This window comes from Myxine glutinosa, chromosome 3 (assembly GCF_964187855.1).
Source record: "Myxine glutinosa chromosome 3, kmMyxGlut1.1, whole genome shotgun sequence".
Taxonomy (NCBI): domain Eukaryota; kingdom Metazoa; phylum Chordata; class Myxini; order Myxiniformes; family Myxinidae; genus Myxine; species Myxine glutinosa.
Window position 1 is genome coordinate 193,871,373 of NC_136263.1, and position 27,933 is coordinate 193,899,305.

At 44.7% G+C, this 27,933-nt stretch overlaps 2 protein-coding genes across 4 annotated transcripts in view; one reads left to right on the plus strand and one right to left on the minus strand.

Moving 5' to 3' along the window:
- SPTY2D1 (SPT2 chromatin protein domain containing 1) overlaps positions 1–12,404 on the plus strand; it is a 39,261-nt gene extending 26,857 nt beyond the window's left edge. Inside the window, exons 4-6 of the mRNA XM_068109574.2 lie at positions 10,313–10,469; positions 11,389–11,466; positions 11,724–12,404. Coding sequence (XP_067965675.2) covers positions 10,313–10,469; positions 11,389–11,466; positions 11,724–11,808 — 320 coding nt within the window. The 3' untranslated portion in view covers positions 11,809–12,404. The remainder of the gene's footprint in view (positions 1–10,312; positions 10,470–11,388; positions 11,467–11,723) is intronic.
- A 3,135-nt stretch (positions 12,405–15,539) lies between these two features.
- SLC35B3 (solute carrier family 35 member B3) overlaps positions 15,540–27,933 on the minus strand; it is a 37,084-nt gene continuing 24,690 nt past the window's right edge. For all 3 annotated transcript variants that reach the window (XM_068109573.2, XM_068109572.2, XM_078774924.1), the window contains exons 7-10: positions 24,310–24,402; positions 23,994–24,105; positions 19,784–19,853; positions 15,540–18,383 (exon numbers count right to left, since the gene is read on the minus strand). In XM_068109573.2, the coding sequence (XP_067965674.1) occupies positions 18,236–18,383; positions 19,784–19,853; positions 23,994–24,105; positions 24,310–24,402 (423 nt within the window). In that variant the 3' untranslated portion in view covers positions 15,540–18,235. The remainder of the gene's footprint in view (positions 18,384–19,783; positions 19,854–23,993; positions 24,106–24,309; positions 24,403–27,933) is intronic.

Below are 27,933 nucleotides of genomic sequence, written 5' to 3' on the forward strand. Positions count from 1 at the left end.
TTTTAAAGGTGCAGTGGCACTAACTGAGTTGCCACGAATATGGCCACGAAATTGCCAATATGGCCATCACAAAATATTTTCCTTAATCAATTGGCTCATAGCATAACCAATCTGCAAGTATTTCATCCGAAGATGTATCTCTCAGGAATTTTAATTAAATAAGTCATTTATAAATCAACGAGTTAATTTATTAAATGATTAATCAATAAATCAATATTTTCCTTGACAGCCACATCACTTGGTCAGTGTCATGTCCAAATATCAGCTTCCTTACTCAAAAGGTGCCTGAGTTAATGTAATGTAATTACTGTAATAAGATTACTGCAATTACTGTAATGATTACTGTAATTACTGTAATTACCGGAACTGTAATTACTGTAATTACCTCAGGTAATTACTGTAATGTAATTACTGTAATGTAATAAGAAATGTAATTAATTAAATAAGTACTTCATTAATCGTTAATAATGAAATAATTCCTGAATTCTCATTCGATTCACTTGACATTCGAATGTCCCCAAAACGTTGGAGCAAAACGTTGCAACAACGAAAGTGAAACGTTGTAGCGACGTTGTGGAAACGTTAGCAAAACCCAACATTTGAATGTTCCCAAAACATTCCAACAACAAGTTCCAACAGCAAGTTCCAACAACAAGTTCCAACAACAAGTTCCAACAACAAGTTCCAACAACAAGTTCCAACAAGTTCCAACAACAAGTTCCAACAGCAAGTTCCAACAACAAGTTCCAACAACAAGTTCCAACAACAAGTTCCAGCAAGTTCCAACAGCAAGTTCCAACAACAAGTTCCAACAACAAGTTCCAACAGCAAGTTCCAACAACAAGTTCCAACAACAAGTTCCAACAACAAGTTCCAACAACAAGTTCCAACAACAAGTTCCAACAAGTTCCAACAACAAGTTCCAACAACAAGTTCCAACAACAAGTTCCAACAACAAGTTCCAACAACAAGTTCCAACAACAAGTTCCAACAACAAGTTCCAACAGCAAGTTCCAACAGCAAGTTCCAACAACAAGTTCCAACAAGTTCCAACAGCAAGTTCCAACAACAAGTTCCAACACGTTCCAACAACAAGTTCCAACAACAAGTTCCAACAAGTTCCAACAACAAGTTCCAACAAGTTCCAGCAAGTTCCAACAACAAGTTCCAACAAGTTCCAACAACAAGTTCCAACAAGTTCCAACAGCAAGTTCCAACAACAAGTTCCAACAACAAGTTCCAACAAGTTCCAACAACAAGTTCCAACAGCAAGTTCCAACAGCAAGTTCCAACAACAAGTTCCAACAGCAAGTTCCAACAACAAGTTCCAACAACAAGTTCCAACAGCAAGTTCCAACAGCAAGTTCCAACAACAAGTTCCAACAGCAAGTTCCAACAAGTTCCAACAATAAGTTCCAACAAGTTCCATTATCACATTGCAATGACCTCTAAACATTCCTAAACCAATATCCCATTAAAAAAATCCCATTAAAATCCCATATTTTGTCACCCTTTGCATTGTTGAAAGCAATTAATTCCATAACTTAATATTACCTCAATTTATATATACTAGGGCGTGCCCGCACGTACGTGCTCGCCCGTACGTGCTTGCAAAAAACATGCGTGCAAACAACAACAACAAAACTTTGAAACCACGTGGCAGTAACGACCACAGAACCACCCTCCTATTTGCATGGAATGGTTTGGTCCATTCGCAAAGCCAAAACGAACGACCACAGAACCACCCTCCTATTTACATGGAATGGTTTGGTCCATTCGCAAAGCCAAAACGAACGACCACAGAACCACCCTCCTATTTGCATGGAATGGTTTGGTCCATTCGCAAAGCCAAAACGAACGACCACAGAACCACCCTCCTATTTACATGCAATGGTTCGGTCCATCCGCAGAGCCAAAGCGAACGGCTTGCGAGTACGGTGACCATACCTTGGGACCCCCTTGTCCGATTAATTTCAAACCTTGACAAATTTTCCATTCCTTCCCTTCCTGATCTTTCGATGTAGGGCTGGGTTCTTTTTTTAGGATCATGTTGCATCGAGCATTATTTTCCAAAACAGTGTGAACATTAACCCACACCAAAACCTCTGACATCCCACCATTAACACTTATTGTAAGCGTGCCGAATCAGTAAGCATCACCCCTTCTATGAGCCTCGACCAGAGGGTGGTTGTTACTCACAAACACCATTTCCTGTAATTATCTCTCACTAGGGCATGCCCGTACTATATATATATCTAAAATTATATCCCCCGCCGAGCAAGTCGCTGGCTCCAAGTCGAGTGCTTTGAACAAAAAAAAGTACTCTAAACGGTGGTTTTTTATTCAACCGTGAAGCATGTCTCAAAGGCTTCTTGATGGACCTGGACAAAATTTGATGCAATTTTTTTTCTCAATCGCCATCTTTCATCATAATTCTGGACCGGCATGAGGGGGGGTTGTCTGTCATGAATTTATAGGCATGGCGGGAAAACTGAAAAAAATTATTTATTTAAAACGGGTGTACACGATTGTACACGTGTACGGACGGACCTTACCGAACCGGCAAACAAGTCGCTTCATGCACATCAGTGGTGCGTTTCTTCGTGGCGCGTGTCAGAAGAATTACACAGCGCAGGAAAAATACGTATTTACAGAAATCGTTAAAAAAAAAAAACTCGGATAATCGCTACAATCGTTGTGGCCGGTGTACCATATTGGAAATATATATATATATAAATATAATTCCGTTTCCCGGTTCCCTGTCGCTCGCCGAGCGCCGAGCAAGTCAAGTGCTTCGAACAAGTGCCAAAAAAAAAAAAGTAGTACTTTATCCGTGTGCGGGTGGGTAAACGAGTGTACTCTGCCTTACACGTCCTGGAAGCAAGCGGTCGCAAGGTGCACACTTGCTCCGTCTGCTTCCAGGTTACAGTAAGGCCCTTTAATAACCAGCGCAAAAATACGTATTTACAGAAATCATTTAGAAAAAAAAAACGAATAAATTGCTACAGTCGTTTATCGAAATCCCATTCGTGATGGCTCACGCCACCTATATCGCGGCATCGGTGCGCAAAGAAGCCCCAGACCACCTGCTCCCCCATGTATGTACCCATAACTTCCAAGTTCGTAAATCATATTGGACCAAACAAGACACACTCACCTTTTAAAGACTTGTTTGTGTCCAGTTGATCCCAGCGGTGCCTCCAAGATTGTCAGGGAATTTGTACTGGGGGACTCACAGGACTCCAATGACCGGACACAGGTTACAAAAGGTCTAGTTTATTAAATTGTATTCACTTCATCCAATTACCAAAATGATACCGCATAATATAATGGATCAGGTTAACTCTTTTCGATGGTCCTTCTCGTTCATCCGACACTCCCGTTCGGTCAGCGCTTCACGTAGCAAGTACTGTCGACTCCACGTTTGCTCTAGTTTATATGGACGAACTCGACTTAATCCTCTGTCCGCTGAACTCGTAATCTCTTCTCCGCTGACGTTACTGGTCGCCTTCCTGGCGCCAGCTAGCCCCCCCTGTTGTGAGTTCCATTTATCAAACAATAGGGGGGTGCTCCAGCCTGGGGCTGTGACCAGGTGTTTCAAGAGATTATCATGTTCGTGCACATTCCTAACTCATTTACAAACTCGTCCTTCACAGAGTTTGCATGTAAAATGTATTTGCTTTGTTACCAGGTTAATTAATAAGTTACCAGTGCCAATTAATAAGTTACGCTGAGTTACACTTCCACACTATCAAGTCGCTTTTTATGTCGTTTTGTGTCGCTTTTAACCCTCCTAATACCGCAGTGTTCCTTTGAACCTGCTCCGTTAGTCCTTTTTGTCCCTCCGTCAGCTGTTCCACCTCCTGCGTCAGGTCCTCTATGCCCCCTTGTAACTTTACAGTCCCCTTTCTCACCTCCTTCTCCATGTGCTCCTTACAGTGCCTCACCTCCTCGCGCACTCCTCCGACCTCCTCACTCACACCTCTTCTGATCTCTTCTCCCATCACTTGCATCTCCTGCCCAGATGCCACCCTCATCTGCTCCATTTCCTCCCTGTGAGCATCCAGTTTGGTTTCTACCCCCATTCTGACCCCCTCTATCTGCTGCCCCATTTGTTTAACTTCCCTTTCCGCTTGGTCCCTCATGTCCCTCAATTTGCCTTCCATACTGTTTTCTAACCCCTCTAACCCATTTTTCATTCCCTCTATCTGATTCTCCTGGGCAGCCATTCTATTTTCTACCCCCGTTAACCCCTCCTGTATTTCCCCTAATCTATTGTCTAATTTCCCAAATTTCTTGTCTAATCCCTTAAAATTATTGTCTAACCCCTCACCGGTATCCCTCGCTTCGTCCCTCATTACCCCCATTTGGCCCTCCAATCGCTCACCCTGAGCATCCATCCACTTCCCCATTACCCCCATTTGGTTTCCCATTACCCCCATTTGGTCCCTCATTGCCCCCATACTGTTTTTCATTTCTTCATTATTCTTGTCCATAAGGGCCTTCATTTGCATAAGAAAAAGGTTCAAATCTACCAGCGGCGCTACTACGGTCGCGGGCGTGGGCGCCGTGGCCATGTGCGAGGCGCCATTTCGCGCGCCCGTAACCTCGTGCGCGACGACGCTATTTTGCGAATCTGCTACCCTCACTGCTTCGCTCTCCTCTTGTCCCTCAATTTGGTCCTGGATCGACCCTGCCTCACTCTCTTCTACCGGAACCCAGCCGTCTTGGTCTGCCATAGCGCGACTTTCAAAATTCGGGTTTTTATTTTTTTTGTAAAACACAATCAAATTTCGCCGTTATAATTTCGAGCGCGTGAAACGCGCTCCGGATCTAATCCCACTTCCCGACACCAAATGTTACTCTAATAGTACAATTGGTGTTCCAAAATTTGGGCTAAATGAATTTAGTCCCAGGTCCGAATCCAACTCCTCGACACCAAATGTTACAGACGCGGTTTTGGATGTTAGTTTACCAAGCGGTTTGGTATGACCGCGTCTGCACAGTTTACCCGATTATACTCGAACGTTGGCCGAGTCGCGCTACGCTAAATCAATTGAGGAAAGGACACAACGGCTGGGTTTAAATGACATGACACCAGGGGTACAGTTCTCAAGACCTCCGGAGGAGGTTATAATATTTGTATGCGGAACGTTTAGACTACAAGGACAAGAGGGACAGCATAGGAAGGTGGGCACTTAATCACGGTCTTATAGTAGCCCCGACAGACCACAGATAAACAGGACAAGACTGACTCACACAGGGATTGATGGCAAGGAAGGGCAGGTAGTCGATGGACAGCACAAGGTGCACCTTGGCTCAGGGACAGGATCCACACGGTCCGGTCCAGCTATGCGGGGAGGTATCGTCGCGCTGGAGGTGGCGTCTGTTCTTCTTCAAGCTCCGGGGCGCATCTCACGTCACGTCCGGTAAGTGGCTGCGTATATCCAGCGGGGAGTGACACGCCCTCGGCTCGTTAGCTCCGCCCCAGATGGAATCGGTCCGCCGCTTCCATTGGGTGCGGGGGTTACCGGGCTCCGCCCTTGACGAGGAGCTGACAGGGAGCCCCTATTTGGTAACCCCGTCGAGCACATGGGCAATGGCGGCTAACCAAGCCGGAGTGAGGACGCACACTCCCCGCGCGCTGTTGTTGTAGTTGTTGTTGTTGTTGTAGTTTCATGAGGAAGATGGGAGGAGGTATGGGGAGGTCCTAAACTTACTACTGGTGCCATACAATCACATTCTGGTGCAACGAAGAGTCAGAATTAATGGAAACGAGTCCTTAACTGACATAGACTAAGAATAACTAGCAAGATGTCCTATAGTTGTCTACGTGAGATGCGGTGAACCTGGGCACGACATTTAATGGGGGAAAAAGGGGAAGGTCGGGGCTACAGAGTGTTGTTTACAGACAATGGGACTAGGGAATGGGGGATTGGGGATAGTTGGGGAGTATTGGGGAAATAGGGGAATATTTACAAGCGGATATGGATGGAGGCCAAATCCCATATCCGCAACAATATATATATATATATATATATATATATATATATATATATATATATATATATATATATATATATATTTGCCTTTTATAGGATTGGAATAGATCGATATACAGCATACAGTCGGACCCCGACATTCGCTGATTATTTGCGGTTGATAAATTGCGACCTGCTTCTACATTCACAGCCCTGTATCCCGCGTGTTTGGGATTTTTCGCGGGTGCAAAAATAACTTTCCACGAGCTTTCCTTTTTCTTTCCACATTCTTTCCACAAAAATAACTTTCCATGAGCATCACACTTCTAACGCACATCTTCCATCAACCATGCACAAAGCAACTGGACACATGCAAAAAACACATCTTCCATGAGCCGCGAGCATGACTTCCTTTTACATTCGTAGCCCTGTTCTTTGCGTCTTCACAGCTTTTCGCGGCCACATAAAAATATTTTAGCCACGCTACAAGCGAGCTTGGCGGGATATCCCACCATTCACACTGTGCGCATTGCCTCGCAGAATATCCCACCAGCTGCGTAACATGTCATCCCCCGTGAGTTACTGTGTATATATATAGATATATATATATATATATATATATATATATATATATATATATATATATATATGAATGATCGTTTTAAGGCCATTTTCCCCGCTAGAGCGGCGGTTGGCCTTGCGGGCCCCATGACAATCATGGTCCCTAACCCTAACCGCTAAGCCAACACCAGGCTAACCGGTGTTACCGTGAGTTACTGTACAGAATTGAAACACTCGACCGCATCTAACAGTGCAATTAGCTGTCCCCCTTTTCCGCATTGAAACAATACCCCCACATTTGCGGCATTTTCCAGGAACGTATCCCCCTTATACCTCCGCCAAAGTGAAGGGTTTGTTTTGCATCCCACCCAGAGGCTGGATCTGCATCTAATTCAAACTCTAATCAACTTGTTCTTGTAATCTACCTGCACATCCAAATCTATGTACAATTTTTGAGACATTGTGCTGCATGTCGTTTTGATCCATCTCTCAATGGTGAAGAATTTATTGGAAAGCTCTTGGTGAACGTCATCTCGGGATATGCTCCGCAGGTTGGTCGAAGCGATGAAGAGAAGGACAAGTTCTGGTGTGCGATAGAGAAGCTGATGGAAAACGTGAAAGATGAGGAAGTTGTTGTGGGAGGAGGAGACCTAAATGGACATGTGGGAAGGAGTGTGGATGGTTTTGAGGGAGTTCATGGGGGTTACGGATATGGTGTGAGAAATGGAGAAGGTGAAAGGATTTTGGAGTTTGCTGATGGAGCTGATTTGTTGATTTGTAATACTCAGTTCCAGAAAGAGGATAATAAGCTTGTTACATACACGTCAGGTGGGTCGACGACAACCGTTGACTACCTGATGGTGCGTAGGCGAGATAAGGGGCACCTCCGGGACACAAAGGTGATCCCGGGGGAGGAGGCTGTTTCACAGTACCACTTGGTTGTCTGCGACATAAGGGTGAAAGGTGCGAGGAGAGCTCGGCGGGTGAAGTACCAACCGAGAATGAAGGTGTGGAGGTTGAAAGAGGTGACAGTAAGGGAGGCATTAAAAGAGAGGCTGTGTAGGGTAGAGGATGATGTGGTTGAGCTTGAACGTGGTTGGATGTCAATGAAAGCTAGTCTGTTGGGAGCCGTTGGTGAGGTATGTGGATGGACAAAAGGACCACCGAGGCACTCGGAAACATGGTGGTGGGATGATGAAGTTGGAAAGAGGATTGACGAGAAGAGGAAGAAGTTCAAGGAGTGGCAGAAGGCGAAGGGTATGGGAGCAGAAACAGCAGAGCATGAAAGTTATAAGGCAGCCAAGAAAGCTGCAAAGAAAGAGGTAGCAAAGGCGCAGGAGGCATGCAGGAAAATGTTCGGAGAACGCTTGGATTCGGAAGAGGGTCAGAAAGCAGTATTCAGGATTGCAAAGCAGATAGCGAAAGAGAGGTGTGATGTGATGGGGGTGAGTTGCTTGAAGGATGAAGTGGGACAAATCGTTGTCGACCCAGATGGAATTAAAGGAAGATGGAAAAGATATATGGAAATGCTGTTGAATACAGAGAAATGAATGGGATGTCAACATAGAGAGTAACCCAGTTTTAGGACCGGCAGAGAAGATAATTGAGAAGGAAGTTGAGGAAGCGATAAAAGCAATGAAGTGTAGAAAAGCGGGAGGGCTGACGGGAGTTGTGGGAGATATGTTGACGGCAGCAGGAAGTTGGGGTGTGAAGAGAATGACAGAGATCTGTAATCTGGTGGTGAAAGAAGGCCGCATTCCAGTGGATTGGGAACTGAGTACCCTCGTCCCTCTATACAAGGGGAAAGGTGACCCTCGAGTGTGGCTCGTACTGAGCGATAAAGTTATTGGAGCATGGAATGAAGGTATTGGAAAGGGTGTTGGAGAGGAGGATACGGAAGAAAGTGAAAATCGACGAAATGCAGTTTGGGTTTATGCCAGGAAGAGGAATGACAGATGTGCTTTTTATTGTGAGGCAGTTGCAGGAGAAGTACATGGAGAAGAGGAAGAAGTTGTTTCTTGGGTTTGTTGATCTGGAGAAAGCATTCGATAGGGTTCCACGCAAAGTATTGACATGGGCATTGAGGAAGTTAGGAGTGGAGGAATGGTTGATCAGAGTAGTGATGGCAATGTACAAAAGAGCGCACACAGCTGTACGGACGAAGGACGGGAACAGTGGTGAGTTTGAGGTGAAGGTGGGAGTGCATCAGGGGTCGGTACTAAGTCCCCTACTATTTGTAGCTGTGATGGAGGTGCTGGCTCAGAACGTAAAGGAGGGTTTACCGTGGGAGTTGTTGTATGCAGATGATCTGGTGTTGATTGCGGAAAGTATGGATGGACTGAAGGAAAAGATGAACAAGTGGAAGGAATGTATGGAGACAAAAGGTCTGAAGGTGAATATCAGAAAGACGAAGGTGATGGCAAGTGGTAAAGCATGTGGTGAGGTGGAAAGAACTGGGAAGTGGGCCTGTGCTGTGTGTTGGAAGGGTGTCGGAGTGAACTCCATTCAATGTACAATGTGCGCTGAGTGGGTTCATCAAAAATGTAGTGGTCTGAGAGGGTCATTAACCAGTGTGGCAGCTACATTCAAATGTAAGGTGTGCACAGAGGGAGCTGCAGATGGAGGAAATGTTGAGTTGGATCTTGGAGACGGCGTGAAGCTGGAAGGTGTGAAAACATTTTCCTACCTCGGAGACATGCTGAATGGAGAAGGTGGATCAGACTCGGCAACGGTTGCTTGAGTGAGATGTGTATGGAAGAAGTTTCGGGAACTGAGTGGCGTGCTAATGATGAGGGGAGTGTCATCGAAGCTGAAGGGAAAGGTGTATGCTGCATGTGTGAGAAGTGTTATGATTTATGGGGGCGAGACATGGGTAATGAACGTAGAGCAGCAACGAAGGTTGGAAAGGGTGGAAATGCGAATGGTTCGATGGATGTGCGGAGTATCGTTGAGAGAGAGGAAGACAAATGATGAATTGCGAAAGATGATGGGAATATTGCCTGTGATTGATGCTGTGAAGAGGAACAGGTTGAGATGGTTTGGTCATGTGTTGAGGAAGGATGAAAGTGACTGGTTGAGAAGAGTGATGGAAATGAATGTAGAAGGAAGTCGAGGACAGGGAAGACTGAGAAAGACTTGGCTAAAGATGGTGGAAGAAGAAATGCGGGCAAGGGGGTTAACAAGGGGAGATGCAGAAAATAGGGCAAGATGGAGAAGATTGTCATGGGGACCGCAAGGCTAACCCCCGCTCTAGTAGGGAAAATGGCCTTAAAATGCATGTTGTTGTTGTCTCAATGGTGAAGAATCACTTCAAAAATTCTCATATCCAGATCTTCAACAAAATGTAATAATTTATTTGTTTTCACGTACCCAACCTGCTCACCAATTTTCATCTGAATCGGTATATAACCTTTTGATATCATGCTCACAGACAGACAAGGGGTGAAAACGTAACTTTTCTTTTCATCAAAGGTGGACGGAGGTTATTTTATCACCATTTAAAAAACTTTTTGGCCTATTTGTTAAATCTCTCGAGTGGGTACAACATCCACAGTTTGGTTGTTTCAAACAACAGGAAACCAAGTGCGAGACTATATTTCCACGATAACTTCGTTATCCGAGGTAACGTCCAAGCCCGGACTGTGTCCGTGTTTGGGACAATATGTTTTGGGATAATGTTTGGATTTGATATGAAACAAAGCCGTGACTATGTTGAGGTGTTCTGGTGTGATCTGCTGCATTCAAATCCTGTTTTTTCCTTTAAATTTTAGTCGGCCATCCATTGCCCCCAATCACGGGGGCATATCGTCGACGAATGGACAGTGAAGAAGAGTACGATGCTGAGATGGAAGATTTCATCGAGGATTGTGACATCGAGGAGGACGTCTCGAAGCACATACGGGATATTTTTGGCTATGATCGCACCAAGTACGTGCTGCCAGCGCCGATTTGTGTAATTTGGCCAAAAAAAAAATTCTTGTGGTTTTACTCGACATGTTGCACTAAGTCGTGTTTGTTAGTTTGATTCTGTACCGGAAGGGTACAAGGTGGTTGACAGATCATGATACTTTTGTGTACTTTAACTTCTCTCATTGTTAGTTGTCAACTCGACTGCAAGGAGGAGCGTACATGCATCACGTGACACTGTTTTTATTCCAATGCAGGAAACTATCGTGATCCCCCCCCCCCCTTCCATCTGCCCCCCTCCCCCCACCACCACCACCTTTTTCCTACCTCTCCCTTCTCCTACCTCTCCCCCTCCTCCTACGTCTCCCTCTCCCCTTCTCTTACCTCTCCCCCTCCCCCTTCTCCTACCTCTCCCCCCTTCTCCTACCTCTCCCCCTCCCCCCCACACTTTTCCTACGTTTCCCCCCTCCTCTCCCATCCTTTTCCTACATCACCCCCCACCACAACCCTTTCTCTACCCCCCTCCCCCCTCCACCACCACCATCCTTTTCCTACCTCCTCCCCCCCCCCCCCACCACTCTTTTCCTACCTCCCTCCCCCCACCACCACTCTTTTCCTACCTCCCCCCCACCACCACCCTTTTCCTACCTCCCCCACCAGCACCACCACCCTGGCTCCGACCATCACCTTTATCTCTTTTCTCCACTCCACCATCAACCTTCACCTTGGCTTCATCTAATCTAATGAAATCACCCTTATCCCTCCCCGAAATGGTTCCCTCCCCCGAACCCCCAACAACCTACTGTCTCCCAACCTTTGAAATCTGATCATAATCTTAAATGTCATTTTTGCAGCAAGGCCAAACCCCTGATTCTTTACATATTGTCCTCTCCAAACTTCCTTTTTCGCTGACACTTCGCCACCTCTGAAACTCTTCCAGGTACAAAGAAGAGAGCGAGTTTGCATTACGCCACATGGAGTCGAGCTACAAGGAGCAATTGAAAGAGGAGAGCAGAAGGTAGGTTCGGGTTCCCTCCACAGATGTCGCGGTTCTGCCCCTTTGTCTCTGCCAGGGATGTCTTGGCTTTCCCTCTCCCACTCCCCCTGATGTCGTGGGTCTCCCCCTCCGCTGGGGATGTCACGGGTCCCCCCCCTCCCGCCCCCTCCATCCCCATGAAGGTACCGCTGGGGGCCCCTGAGATCGAGTATTCATGGAATGGTTTTGTATATTTTCTTTTCCTCGATACATGCGGTGTCCTTGCATTCCCGCCGCAGCCTCCGACTCGGTATCATGGAGGACATGGAGGACATGCGACAAGAGGAGCAAGATAAAAAGAAGAAGAAGAAGAGTAAAACTTAAAGTAAAAAGCACAACAGACTCGTTGATTAAAATGTTTACATCTACAAATGAATCGTTTGGTTCTTCGGGTTTTTGTTTCGCCTAAATCTGATGAAGATTCCGATTATGAATTTGGATTTATGTTTGCTATTCAGGAAGTCCGTGTGGACGAGCACGGTCGTGCTTGTGGATTATTCCAAGGCCGCAATCTCCATCCGACCTAAGCTAAGCGATAACGGAGCGCTGAGCGTTTGTTTAACGTTTCTTTTTTAACTCGTAATTGTTTGCTCGGAGTGCAAGATATTTGCTGTGAAGCATTCTGGTATTTATTGTGCAACTGCACAAAAATTTATTTATTTTTCAAAACCGTATGAAGCAATTTATTTGTGGATAACTTCTCCGCAATGTGGAGGAGAAGGGTAAGGAGGGTCGTGGTGGTAGGAAGTGTTTATGCTTTACTAATGTGCCTTGTGACATCTTGGATGAGTGTCGGTGGTGCGTGACCTGTGCGAGAGTTGTGGGTTCCACCACCATGTTTCTCTTGTCTAAAATCAATTCCGTACAACTGTACAAGACGTGAGTTAAAACTGGAATTGCATTAAATGGCTGCATTTTAAGTGAGGACTCGGGCTTGCTTTGGGGAGGGGTGGGGGGGGGGGTGTGGGGTCTCGTGGAATCTATCTATAATTCCACTAATCTCTGTCTGTGTGTGTGTGTGTATGCGACCGCTGTTTCTCGACAACTACCGGTCCGATATACTTGAAACTTGCCAGGTATATTGCTGGGGACCCGAGGATGTGCATTTTCAAGGTTTCATATTAATCGGACAAGTAGTTACCGAGCTATGTCCAAAAAACGATTCAACCAATCAGAGAGCAGCGAGTTATCACGTGTGCCGAACGTGGCGAACAGACTCTGCCTCGGACGGCACATTTGAGAGCGTATTCATTTATTTCACGTTGGCAAACGATGTTGGCGTTAAACTATGTTTTAAAACTAATTAAAACTACTTTGCGATTCATCGTAACTGCGATTCGTAACTGCCGTTCGCTTTGGCTTTGCGAATGGACCAAACCATTTCATGTAAATAGAGGGGGGGGGATATAATTTTAGATATATATATATAGTACGGGCATGCCCTAGTATGTTCAAATTTAATCACCTGTAAGTTAGAGGTCGTGCAGGTTATAATTGATAGTTTATTATGTAATATATAGATATTAAACAGGAATTCATTTTGTACACCAACTACACTATCACCACCACTTTGTACACCAACCTGGCACTACCACCAATTTATACACCAACCTGGCACTACCACCACTTTGTACACCAACCTGGCACTACCACCATTTTGTACACCAGCCTGGCACTATCTCCACTTTGTACACCAGCCTGGCACGACCTCCACTTTGTACACCAGCCTGGCACGACCTCCACTTTGTACATCAACCTGGCACTACCTCCACGTTGTACACCAACCTGGCACTAACTCCACTTTGTGCACCAACCTGGCACTAACTCCACTTTGTGCACCAACCTGGCACTACCACCATTTTGTACACCAGCCTGGCACTACCACCAATTTATACACCAACCTGGCACTACCACCATTTTGTACACCAGCCTGGCACTACCTCCACTTTGTACACCAACCTGGCACTAACTCCACTTTGTACACCAGCCTGGCACTACCTCCACTTTGTACACCAACCTGGCACTAACTCCACTTTGTGCACCAATCTGGCACTACCACCATTTTGTACACCAGCCTGGCACTACCTCCACTTTGTACACCAGCCTGGCACTACCACCATTTTGTACACCAGCCTGGCACTACCTCCACTTTGTACACCAACCTGGCACTACCACCATTTTGTACACCAGCCTGGCACTAACTTCACTTTGTACACCAACCTGGCACTACCACCATTTTGTACACCAGCCTGGCACTACCACCATTTTGTACACCAGCCTGGCACTACCTCCACTTTGTACACCAGCCTGGCATGACCTCCACTTTGTACACCAACCTGGCACTAACTCCACTTTGTACACCAGCCTGGCACTACCTCCACTTTGTACACCAGCCTGGCACTACCTCCACTTTGTACACCAACCTGGCACGACTAGTCCGTGAGCCAAAGGCCTGAATTTTGGTGAACCTGGTTTTGTCGGATAAAGTTTTTTTCTTTGCTGTTTCTTGTAGCCTGGGGGTAGCTCATTAAGATTCAGGAGGGTGGTTTTAACTTGATGGTTTATCAATGTTGCCAGTACTGATGCACTGAATCAAAGTCTAAATTTTTAGGGTAGAATGTGAGAGTCTTACATTTTTTTACAGGGTTGACATTGATGGAGCCTGATCTTGAGGAATGCTACTTCAGTTGGAAGTTCAACTTCCGTACGAAGACGGAACAGTTGATCCGTGCAGGAGCCGTCCGAATAACGAACATTAACCGGTGTAGCAAGATATACGGTGATGAAAAACACTGAGCTTGAAAAAACATTGGACAGGAACAATGAATTCACTTTGAAATGCCACAAAAGTTGTGTTTCATCTTACACCTCAAAGACACACTGATCGTCACAAACGTCACGGTATCGGAGAAAGTGATCCCAGTATCCCTCGGAAAATCACCAGGCGTTCATTGTCAGGAGATTCTGCTGAAACTCAGTTTTCGGAAGCACTGTCTTTTCTGTGGGGAAGCATGTAATATTGAGAGGGACAAAAAACACCCCTCCAGATGGAGGGCTGCATACCTCATTTGAGAGATTGATACAAAGCAATCCATCATACAAGTCTTGGAGTGTGCTGGAGAAGCCCATCAACTCTCTGTGGTTTGTGATGACACGGATGTGTTCGTGTTGCTACTTCATCATTACCAATTGGCAAGATGAAGTGCCACTGGCCATGGAATCCCCAAGCAAGGAAAGGGCAATAGTGGACATCAAGTCAACACTGGCTACGCATCAATAAATTGTAAAGAACCTTTTACCTGCCCATGCCATATCAGGATGTGACACTGTAGTATGTTACTTTGGCATTGGAAAAGGCTCTGTAATCAAAGCCCTGAAAGCTGGATATGACTTATCGGCCAAAGGCAATGTGGACGCACCGCTCCGACAAGTCATTAATCAAGCCACTGGCTTCATCTCAGCCTGTTACGGCATAGAGGACAGCAAGGACATGTCACACACAAGGCTGCTTGTATGGGGGAAAAGAATGGAAAAGGTCATATGTCTGCACCAAACCTGGCTGCTCTTCCACCAACGAGAGAAGCATTTATTGAAAATGTGAAGAGGGCCCACTTTCAGGCAATTTTGTGGCGAACCCTCAATGTAAATCCTCCGCCAGCTCTGAACCCAGAAGAATTTGGATGGAAGAAAGGCACAATCAACAGGTCACTGAGCCCAACCAATCTACCAGAAAATGCTAAATTTGCCCCAGACTACATTTTGGAAATGATCAGATGCGTCTGCAAAAGTGAACCCCTTTGTAACTCCAAGAGATGCAATTGTCAGGTTAAAGGCTTAGCTTGCACAATGTTTTGTGCATGTTTCAGGATAGGATGCTCAAGACCCAAGTAGCCTGAACTAGGCCATTATCAGAATGCCAGTGTTTCTAATTCTACCATGTATTGTCGGACATGAAACAGCACAATACAATCTGTCAGTAGGTTTCAGAACTTGTCCTTGCTCGTTTCAAATTTTGGACAGGGACACGTTTTGGGCCACCCTGTAGTACATACACGTGATTTGATACATGTTTATTGTGGGTTGGTAGATAAGGGTTAAGAAGGGTTCAAAATTCCTCATAGTCACTGACATTATTCTGTAGATTTCCCTTCATTCACTCTGGTCTACAAAATGTTGATTTCTAAAGCGTGTAATCAGAATTGTGGAAATTCACTGATTTGGAACAACTAGAAAAGGGTTGTTTCAAATTTAAATCATATTTGATTGGACATTAAGTAGTGTGAATAAATATCAGAGACAGCAAATTTGATGCATTTGATGTGAGTATTCACCATTAAATTATGGAAAGTTCCCATTTTTTCATGATTTGGGCACATAAGGCATGAAGGGGTTAATATCTTGAGTTGCCCAAGGGATCTCACCGGGCACCCTCCTGAATCTTATTGAGCTACCCCCAGGCTACAAGAAACAGCAGAGAAAAAAACTTTATCCGACAAAACCAGGTTCGACCCCACGGCTCCTGGACTAGACCTCCACTTTGTACACCAACCTGGCACTACCTCCACTTTGTACACCAACCTGGCCTGACCTCCACTTTGTACACCAGCCTGGCACTACCTCCACTTTGTACACCAGCCTGGCACTACCTCCACTTTGGCACTACCTCCACTTTGTACACCAACCTGGCCCGACCTCCACTTTGTACACCAGCCTGGCACTACCTCCACTTTGCACACCAGCCTGGCACTACCTCCACTTTGTACACCAGCTTGGCACTACCTCCACTTTGTACACCAACCTGGCCCAACTTCCACGTTGTACACCAACCTGGCACTACCTCCACTTTATACACCAGCCTGTCACTACCTCCACTTTGTACACCAGCCGGGCACTACCTCCACTTTGTACACCAACCTGGCACTACCTCCACTTTGTACACCAGCCTGTCACTACTTCCACTTTGTACACCAGCCTGGCATTACCTCCACTTTGTACACCAGCCTGGCATTACCTCCACTTTGTACACCAGCCTGGCACTACCTCCACTTTGTACACCAACGTAGCACTACCTCCACTTTGTACACCAACCTAGCCCGACCTCCACTTTGTACACCAGCCGGGCACTACCTCCACTTTGTTCACCAGCCGGGCACTACCTCCACTTTGTACACCAGCCGGGCACTACCTCCACTTTGTACACGAGCCTGTCACTACCTCCACTTTGTACACGAGCCGGGCACTACCTCCACTTTGTACACCAGCCGGGCACTACCTCCACTTTGTACATCAGCCAGGCACGACCTCCACTTTGTACACCAATCTGGCACTACCTCCACTTTGTACACCAACCTAGCCCGACCTCCACTTTGTACACCAGCCGGGCACTACCTCCACTTTGTACACCAGCCTGTCACTACCTCCACTTTGTACACCAGCCGGGCACTACCTCTACTTTGTACACCAGCCGGGCACTACCTCCACTTTGTACACCAGACTGTCACTACTTCCACTTTGTACACCAGCCGGGCACTACCTCCACTTTGTACACCAGCCTGGCACTATCTCGTACATGCAAAACCAATTTAACCCTTTTTTGTAATATAATTCAGTTCTTAAATATCAAGCGGAACATTTTGTACACCAAAGTAAAAAAGCAGTTATCTTAACCTTGTGCCATGTCAAACATTCCATATAAAGCCCAAACGGTGAATACAAGAGGCACATGTCCTGATGAGTGCGATGACTACCTGTAAGTGTGCTCTTTGGAGCTACAGCGAACGGGTCTATCAGAAAATCAAGATCGGTATTAAACGGGTAATCTTACCATTGATGACTAAGAGGGCAATGCCAAGGGCTGTTCGGGTTACAGGTACATGAGCGAGTATGCCCACTGTCTATTGTTTTTATGTTTGAGGACAAATAACTCAAAGATGCAAGTGTCAAATTGCACCGAACAAGTGTTGAGAATACTGGGAGCGGCCATGCAAAACTGCACAGCCTAGTCGGCGACAAGAACAAAATGGAAGGATCACAATCACTGAAGCGGTCCACGTTGGAAAGAAGACCATTGAGGTTCAAGCTCTACGCGTGGACCTGAGAACGAGGCCTTGCTGATGCCAAGACGTGGAGATCGATGTGAAACAAACTCTGCACTGCCTTCCCCAACCCCTCCACCATTTTCATGATAAAATAATTACCTAAATGTGTCACCAATTGTCCTCACAATCATTGCCCTGAACAATCCATGTGTGAAGAAGAGTCCGTGTGAAGAAGAGCATGTGTGAAGAAGAGTCCACGTGTGAAGAAGAGTCCACGTGTGAAGAAGAGTCCACGTGTGAAGAAGAGTCCACATGTGAAGAAGAGTCCATGTATGATCGCACATGGCTGCAGGGCAAGGAATTAACCCCAAAACATGGAAAGCATCAAAATGAAGAAACATCGGAAAACCAGAAAACAGTCATTATTTATATGATCGAAGAAGACAGCGTGGGGACTATTTTAAAAGCAGATCCAGCCAAGCAGGGAATGGTGCCCGGCCCAGGGCTCCGCGGGCAAATCTCACTTCAGATTTGGTTTGGCGACGATCGGCGACAAATCTTTTGGCTCGAAGACCAAATGCAAAAAAAGGAAAACCTTGGATTGGTAATACCGTAGTTCTTTGTATTGACATGATCATGTACAATATGTCCAACAGTACTGAAGTAGGCCGCGGGTTCACAATGTCCGTAGAGCGCCGCTGTCCCGTGCACACTCACACGGTTTGTGAATAACCCTTGACCAGCTTTACGGAGGAAACCTTGAGCAGCTTGAGCAGGTTGCTGCAGTTCAACACGTCCGACTTTTTGCTGTACACGTTGAGAACAATTCCCAGCACCACCACCAGGCCTGACCACAAGTAACTGCAACACAATGATGCACAAAACAACAACAACAAAAAATCACCAAAGTTAAAACACAAGGCCTCATCCATTTAGTATGTATGCAAGAATATAATTTCTTACCCCCATACCCCCAACTTCACCCCATCTATATAATAATAGCGTAAGGACTCGACTTTGTTATTCCTTTTACGCCGCACCCAGTGACCCGATGCCCACGGCACTAATGGATTTACGATCTACGAACCGCGCTCTTTGTTTATCACGTACTGCCATACTCAAAAAATCGGAATTAGCCGACGTTGGGGCCCAAAAGCATCCGATTAGCTGCCGATACGACGCCATCTTATTGGCGTCTGTTGGGTGAAGGCGAAGCAAGCCGTCCGCTGATTGGACTGTCGAAGGCGACAGCAAGCCGTCCACTGAGTGGACAATCCTGAGCATGCATTTGTGTGCAATAAATACGTTGTTCATATACGCACTCTTCATTCTCATCTTTCTTCCTAACTCTTACTCGGACAAGCAAATCCCCTATGCCATCCATAATGGTGCACTCTATCCATACACCACATCCTCCCTTCCGTGGATGTTCCACGGGTTTCGGCTAGTTAGACATAATTTCCCAGGTCCCATGCTCGCCCACTCTCCTTGCTCCATACCTATTGGTTTGGTGTTTCTCATGCAAGTCGAGGCATCAAGGTGTGTGCCATCCCTTGGAAGGACATTAATCCGAGGTCCTCTGCTAGTTTTAGTTGGACCTTCACATCGCATGGTGCCCTTCACGAATAATTGGTGAGCTACGTTGGTACCCTGGCTAGATAACAAATTCATGCCCACGAATGTCAGGCCTAGCCAGCCGATTCGTGATAAATTTAAGCCAAAAAACATTCCTCAGCCAACCCCACAAGGTGGGAATAATTTGGGCTGTTAAGTTTGAGCCGATTGGTCATTTTGTGTAATAAAAACAACGACAATGTTCTCAAACTATAAACCTGATTAAATTCTCCAGGTGGGAAAACTTCACACGGGCGACGCGTCATGTCCCTGTACCTTCCTTCGTCCTTGTCCTATCACACGTCATCCACCATTCCTACCCATGATACTTTCTACCCCCATTAACACTATCTACCCCAAGCCTCCTACCCACAGGTGACCTTTTTTCTCTCTCTCTCTCCCCCCTCTTTTACTGTTTGTTCATTCCATCCCAATGTGACCCCACAGTCACGACATTGCCCTTTTACCCTCAACGTTGCCCTTTGCCTACCAGCATACCACCCTGACTATGCAAGATCTCAGAAGTGAAGCACGTCAAGCCAAGTTTGTATCTGGATGGGAGACTAATGCTGCTCTTCCGACAGGAGACCAAGCGTCGGTTTTAGATTCACAAAAATGGGTGAGGGATATATAAAGGAAATACTCACTGGACAGTGAACGGCTTTGTGAAAACCAGGAAGGACAGTACTATGGTCAGTGCCTTTCTGCACGTTGTCACTGCAAACAACCACACGTCATGGAAACGTTTATAAAATGGCAACGTACCACATATTCAAACACCAATTACATCAATGTGCAAGGCAACTAATGCACCATGCCATTTTGCCTTACCCTATCCTCAGTATTTTAAATCGGCACGTTATGCAACCTGCGTCAATTCCTCACTTCCCTCCAATCCCCTTCTCCGCTCACCTTCACTCCTTAATTCCTATTTTTCCCACCTCTGCAGCAATCTCCCTCACTCTCTTCAATCCCACTCCACCCTCCAGGTCTTTAAAACAGCTGTTCACCACCATCTCTTATCTTCCCCCATCCAAAACCTTGATCTTTTCTACCCCCGTTAAAACACCCGAAATCCACCTCTTTGAATCCCAGGCTTCTTTCCTGGGGTTCCTAGAAGTGTTCATTTGCTTTGTCCTCCCCAGATCTACCGGTGTCCCTGTTCTCTTCTGTTGTTGTGCTTGTGTTCTTCCCCGTCTCCCCATCTTGTGTCCCGCTCCCTTCATTGCATGTTTTGTGTGTCTGTGCAACCGGTGCGCCACCATCTTGTGTGATCCCGCATCACTACCCGGAGTGTTTTCTACCACCATTAATCATACCTAATTCAATCCTCAATGCAGGTGACCACTTCCTCCCATCTGTTCATTCCCTTGCTTGTTTTGTCCAATTGTTGCCCCGCTGTCAGTACATTGACCTTTTACCCTCACATTGCCTGCTTGTCCATGATCCTCAATCTTGTAATAATCATACTAAAATATGCAATTTGGTGTCTGTCTGAATGTCTGTGGCCGATGCATTCGGTCATTACTCATCCAGTCTCAACCAAATTTGCCAGGGGGACTAAGGGTCATAAGACAAAGTTGAAGCTCATTGGTTTGCCCCACCCCACCTCCGGAGGTTTCGAAGGTGGGGGAAACGAAAATTCTCACTGTAAATGCGCACCATGTAGCGCCACTCCCAGGAGCGGTGGAAAAGGGTATTACGAGTGCCGCTTCACAGCTCTTAACTGAATCATGAGTGCGAAGCCTTCGCCTTCTTTTTGCACTCGCTTAGCTGATGTTTGACTCGACTGCAAAAAGTCCGGAGAAATTTCCATGTTTTATTGCCTTTTCCACAATGGGAAAAAGCCATTTTAAGGTAAGGTAATTGTGTCAAACAATTGAAAATAATTCCAAACGGCCAACGTACTGTTTTTAGAGATGTCGTAAAGGACACAAACAACAGGCACGAAAAACTGATGCAACATGCTAAATAAGAGTGCGAATTGCTTATACATACATGTCCCCTGTGGGTGTGATATTTTCTATGTCCAAAAAGGTCATAACTCAATGAATTTTTTTTTTTTGGCGAAATGCCCCGAGACTCGAACTTTTTCCATAACTTTTTCACAACGAAGCAATGTACCAAGTTTCTATTGATTATGTTAAAGGGTATGAAAAAAAAGTCTGAAAAATTACAGGTGGGACAGACAGACGGAGAGCAAATCCATAGTACCCTCCGGTGAAACCGGTAGGGGACTAATATATAAGCTACATCAAGGGCGGTAAACTTCCAGAAAAAAAATAAAAAGGTTTCTCAGCGTTAGGGAATATAGAGATGCAGACAAAATGGCGGCTCTTAGAAAATATAGCTTGTGCAAACCGAGAGTTAAAAAAATCCTTCCCATATCCTTTCCGCAAGATTGCACAGAGTAAGGTGTCCTATTAACTCGTCTGAAGAGGACCAATCCAAGTCCAATGCTTCTTCAATGCCAAAGCTTATCAAAATGAATGGATATTACTAATACACAGCGAAGCTTATTGGTTAAAACAAAACAAAATACTCAAAATACCGACAAACAAATCAAAAACAAGAAGACGTCGTGCAGAGCACGATACATGCAAAATCCAACCCTCTCCAAAATACCAAAATAAAAAGTTGCCATGGGTACAACAAATTGTCCTTTTCATTAAGATTCTAATTGACAATCTTAATCAAAGCTCAGATCAATCGCATTAAAATTGATGATTTTTCAGATGAAAATTGATATTAGAAGTTTGACATTAAATTGATCTTTGACCTTAAAAATAGTTGGTTTCCCAATTCAGTGAGGTACTGTGCAATTGCTGTTTAATTTTCAAGCCAATCAGATTAAAATTGATTTTTCAGATTAAAATTGATGATTTTTCAGATTAAATTGATGATTTTTCAGATTAAAATTGATGATTTTTCAGATTAAAATTGATGATTTTTCAGATTAAAATTGATGATTTTTCAGATTAAAATTGATATTAGAAGTTTGACCTTAAGTTGACCTTTGACCTTAAAAAGAGTTGGTTTCCCAATTCAGTGAGGTACTGTGCAATTGCTGTTTAATTTTCAAGCCAATCAGATTAAAATTGATTTTTCAGATTAAAATTGATGATTTTTCAGATTAAATTGATGATTTTTCAGATTAAAATTGATGATTTTTCAGATTAAAATTGATGATTTTTCAGATTAAAATTGATGATTTTTCAGATTAAAATTGATATTAGAAGTTTGACCTTAAGTTGACCTTTTACCTTAAAAAGAGTTGGTTTCCCAATTCAGTGAGGTACTGTGCAATTGCTGTTTAATTTTCAAGCCAATCAGATTAAAATTGATGATTTTTCAGAATAAAATTGATAATTTTTCAGATTAAATTGCTGATTTTTCAGATTAAAATTGATATTAGAAGTTTGACCTTAAGTTGACCTTAAAAATAGATGGTTTCCCAATTCAGTGAGGTACTGTGCAATTGCTGTTTAATTTTCAAGCCAATCAGATTAAAATTGATAATTTTTCAGATTAAAATTGATGATTTTTCAGATTAAATTGATGATATTAGAAGTTTGACCTTAAGTTGACCTTTGACCTTAAAAATAGATGGTTTCCCAATTCAGTGAGGTACTGTGCAATTGCTGTTTAATTTTCAAGCCAATCAGATTAAAATTGATGATTTTTCAGATTAAATTGATGATTTTTCAGATTAAAATTGATATTAGAAGTTTGACCTTAAGTTGACCTTTGACCTTAAAAATAGTTGGTTTCCCAATTCAGTGAGGTACTATGCAATTGCTGTTTAAATTTCCAATCAGATTAAAATTGATGATTTTTCAGATGAAAATTGATGATTATGGAAGTTCAACCTTGAGTCGACCTTTGACCATTTGACCTCAAAAATAGTTGGTTTCCCAATTCAGTGACTCAATATGCAAATGCTGTTCAATTGTCAAGTCAATCAGATTAAAATTGATGATTTTTCAGATGAAAATTGACGATTATGGAAGTTTGACCTTGAGTTGACCTTTGACCATTTGACCTCAAAAATAGTTGGATTCCCAATTCAGTGACTCAATATGCAAATGCTGTTCGATTTTCAAGCCATTCGGATGAAAAATGACAATTTTGGAAATTCGACCTCAAGATGATCTTTGACCTTTGACCTCAAAATCAATAGGCTTCATTATGACCAACTCTACCATCTGGTGAAGTTTTGTGAAGATCGGTCTAAAATTGATACCTGTAGGCAATTGACAGACAGACATACAGACAAATAGACAGGCAGAATAACGCAAAAGACCAACCAACATACTTGATCTATTGATCAAGGTGTGTTTCGGATTCCCCATTAAACTGAAGGTTATTGATGCAGGGAACTCAGGTTCAAAATCCCATGTACTGTACCTCTTTGTTCATCGTCGACCAACGTCCTTCAATTCACCTACCAGTACACACCGATGACTACTCGTGCTTCTCCATGCGCATTTCACATACTTTGCAAGTCATTTTACCATTAAAAAAAAAAAAAAAACTACCACAAGCTATTTTGATTAAATAAAAATCATTCCTTTCTATTCCAACCGAATATCGTTCGATTCCAACGGCGGATAATATTCTCGCTCTAACGCCAGTTTGTCCGTTTTGATTCGACTTTCCCTCACGACTCGGAGCTGATCCTTCAAAACCACGCATCGCTCAACAAGGAACCCTCTGGAACGCAGACACGTTCTCTCCATCACCGGAAATACGCTTCCACATAGACAACGATTCATGATAACTGTTTACCAGTAGCATCGTTACTTTGGTATCAATTTTAATCTGGAATTTTGACCAGTGATGTGAGAAATTTCTTACCTGTGACGGCGAGCAGAGCTCCAAAGGTTTTAATCAGGGCTAGGACAAAAGAGATGCCGAGATAGCCGCTGGTAGAGAATATCAGCGCATACCCATATGTCTGCAATGGATGCTGGAGAATAGGAAAGCAAGGACAGAATGGTCCGGTTTATTCGGAATGTCCGATAGCATGTCCCGTGTGCCCATGACAAGTGACGTGTTGCATAAAAAAACCAGGGGGAAAGGGGATTGTACGCAGCTATTCCGGTGAAAACACTCAATAAAAGGTACTTCTTTGAGCTTATATTGTGGTATGCAGTGAGATTCGAGGCTTTACCTGATAACAAAATGTAAAAGCCATTTGAAGGTTTCCAGTGAATCCCAGTCCCAGTAAAAGATAAATAAAGCCAATCGAATATGAATAAAGAACCTGCAAGACAAAAACATGGAGAACGACAACGGCAATCTTTGACGTCGACCGATACGTCTCCGCCCACATCGTTACATCATTTTACATACTTGTACTAAGTTTGATATAAATCCCATAAGCTGTTATCAAGTATCACATTTTTACCCGACATGACCTCTGATGCCAAAATCCAATCAGTTCATCTCTGCATCATTATATATACTTATGCCAAGTTTGGCCAAAATCACATCACTGGTTCGCAAGTTAACATGGTAACAGGATTTTTCACCTAACATGACCTTTGATCTTTAACCTTTGACGTCAAATCTAATCAATTCATCTTCACATCATCCATATAAATAAAACACTGTGTGTGTGTGTGTGTGTGTGTGTGTGTGTGTGTGTGTGTGTGTGTGTGTGTGTGTGTGTTACCGATAGACTCCTAAACGGAGAGGCTCACGTACTTGATATTTGGCATAGACATGGCCATTGAAGCTGGGAAGGACATGGCCTACCTAAAAATATTTGACGAGATCCATATTTTTTATTCATATTTACCTCAGCGCATTTCAGCGAGGAACATTATACACGGAATCTCAGCCGGTGCCAGAGCAGCTCGCTGATTCGCTCAGAGCGATGACGTGATGTTCCATCCTCGCTGCCAGACCACTGAACGGAAAATATATCGAATAACCATTGCCATTCACACCACATAGGTGGTGATGCAGCTACCGGGCGCCATCTTGGTTGGCACTCGATGCTGGGCGATGGTGATTTCCGTTACGTGTTTGCACGTAATTCAGAGCGAAAAGCGATTGCGTTTTTTCACCTTTTGTGCAATTGTGTTTTGTGTCGAGCATGGATGTCATTCTATGACATCATTTAGTTGGGTTCCAAAGTCATTTTAGTTGGGTTCCAAAGTTCCCTCCACCCTACCCCCTCCCCTTCCCCTTCCCCCCCTCAACCTCCCCCCCACCCCCTCACCCTCATTCCCCTCCCCTCCCCTTCCCCCTCCCCCCGTTTCCCTCCTCTCCCCCGCTCGGCAATGCCAGGTACTTCTGCTAGTCGTATATATTTGATCTAATATATATATATTTGTATATTTATATATATATACACAAAGAATTAAGTTAAGCACCCCCCCCCGTTTTTTTACAACCTCGCACATTACAAGTTTGTTGTCGTCAAAACAGTGTAATATACCCATGATATTGCTATATTTTCTGGAGAAGTGATATTATGGTCACATAAAAACATAACAATCATGCCGTTTCAATATTTTATTCTGAATAATTTAAGGTGAAATTTTTTGGGAATTTTAGGCATATTTTCACCTCAATTTAAGTATGGAGCTATAGGTCCATCACGGACAGTGTGGATGACGTTTATGTTTTCTAACGTACAGTCATTGTTCTGAGAAGACCTCTAGCGATCTTTGCGTCAATAACGTGTGTAGGACCCACGTGATCGGATCACTGACTCAACCCTACGTCTCATAGACCCTGTAAGCCGTCGTATGCGTTGCTGTGGCAGGTTGTTCCATTCCCGATGTAATGCACGTTCCAATTCATCCAGATTGGCTATTGGAGGGACCATCTTCGCAATTTGTCGTCCCAACATGTCCCAAACGTGCTCGAGGGGGTTCAACCTGCCACAGCAACGCATACGACGGCTTACAGGGTCTATGAGACGTAGGGTTGAGTCAGTGATCCGATCACGTGGGTCCTACACACGTTATTGACGCAAAGATCGCTAGAGGTCTTCTCAGAACAATGACTGTACGTTAGAAAACATAAACGTCATCCACACTGTCCGTGATGGACCTATAGCTCCATACTTAAATTGAGGTGAAAATATGCCTAAAATTCCCAAAAATTTTCACCTTAAATTATTCAGAATAAAATATTGAAAACGGCATGATTGTTATGTTTTTATGTGACCATAATATCACTTCTCCAGAAAATATAGCAATATCATGGGTATATTACACTGTTTTGACGACAACAAACTTGTAATGTGCGAGGTTGTAAAAAAACGGGGGGGGGGGGGGGGGTGCTTAACTTAATTCTTTGTGTATATAAATACTGTATTTGATTGATATATATATATATATATATATATTGTGAGAAACCACCGGTGAAACCACCTGTTCTCACCCAGATTTGGTGCCCCGCCCACCGCGTGACGTGGCCTCCTTTGAGCCTCACGCGATTGGTGGAGGGTCAGAGAGCGCGGTCGCCATCTTGTGCAACGGACGCGGCTCGAAGGCTCCGAGTGGGAAATCTCAAAAGGGCTTTCCTTGAATCCTCACGACAGCCGAGTTGGGCTGGTCGATTACAGTTCGGTATTTTACGAGCGAGTAACTCCGGAAGAGAACGAGTGATTCCCGGATCTCGTAGATTGGAACCGCGAGTGATTGCCTGCTTCGTGTTTGGAGCTTCTGGGGCCGACAGTTCCTGCAGGCCTTGTGCGGTGTATTCCACTCTGTTACCCTCCGAGTCCCGGAGATCGTCGATTGGAACCGCGAGTGATCTTGCCTGCGTCCTGTTTGGAGCTTCTGGGGCCGACAGTTCCTGCCGGCCTTGTGCGGTGAATTCCATCCTGTTACCCTCCGAGTCCCGGAGATCGTCGATTGGAGCCGCGAGTGATCTTACCTGCGTCCTGTTTGGAGCGTCTGTTGCCGACAGTTCCTGCAGGCTTTGTGCAGTGTATTCCATTCTGTTACCATTTATGGTTTTTGTGATCGAGCCAATAAAGCATCGTGCCTTACCCCTAGAAGGCCGATTAAAACACAATTGTGTTTATTGAGTTCTCTCTGTCCACTCCGTGGACTACTTGAAGCCCGGACATTAACGTCCGTATTCCGTGCTGGGAACCATTTCACAGCCGGGATCGCGACAAATGGGTTGCTCGTCCTAGGATCTTTCAAGTGAGAGACATTCGAATTGAGACGGGAATTCGGCATCTGCATCTTCTCTGCATCTTCTCACCAGCGGACGCCGTCTTGGAGGAACTTTCTCGCCGTAGGACGCTGTCTTGGGTGGTGCTTCACTGCAGAATAAGTGAGCCTCGGATCCCTCCAAACAACCGACAAAAAAAAAAAAAAAAAAACGTGAGTATTTGTACGTGGTATTTTTCTCATTGGCAATTTGATGTGCGGGTGATATTGTGTAGTTCGTGTCGTATTTCCCCAACAGAGCGTTGTGTTTGAGCGTTGTGTTTTGTGCCTTGTCTTATGATAACTCGTAGCCAAGCTATGTCGACCAGAGAAGTGAGAGTTCAACCTGATCATGTTGACAGTCACGTGGGTGGCGATGTGAGCGACGCAAGCAGCCTTGACCCGGTCACTCAACCCGAGATGTTAGGAAGCGATTCCATCATGACTAAATGCATGCGTTCGCCCTTCTGGACCGGGCTGACTCCGGTTCAACAACTTGACATGTATAACAGGGAGAATGACAGGGCAGAGGCAGAGCGTGCGGCAGCAGAGAGAGAGCGTGAGAGAGAGAGAGAGCGTGCGGCAGCAGCAGAGGCAGAGCGTGCTGCGGCAGC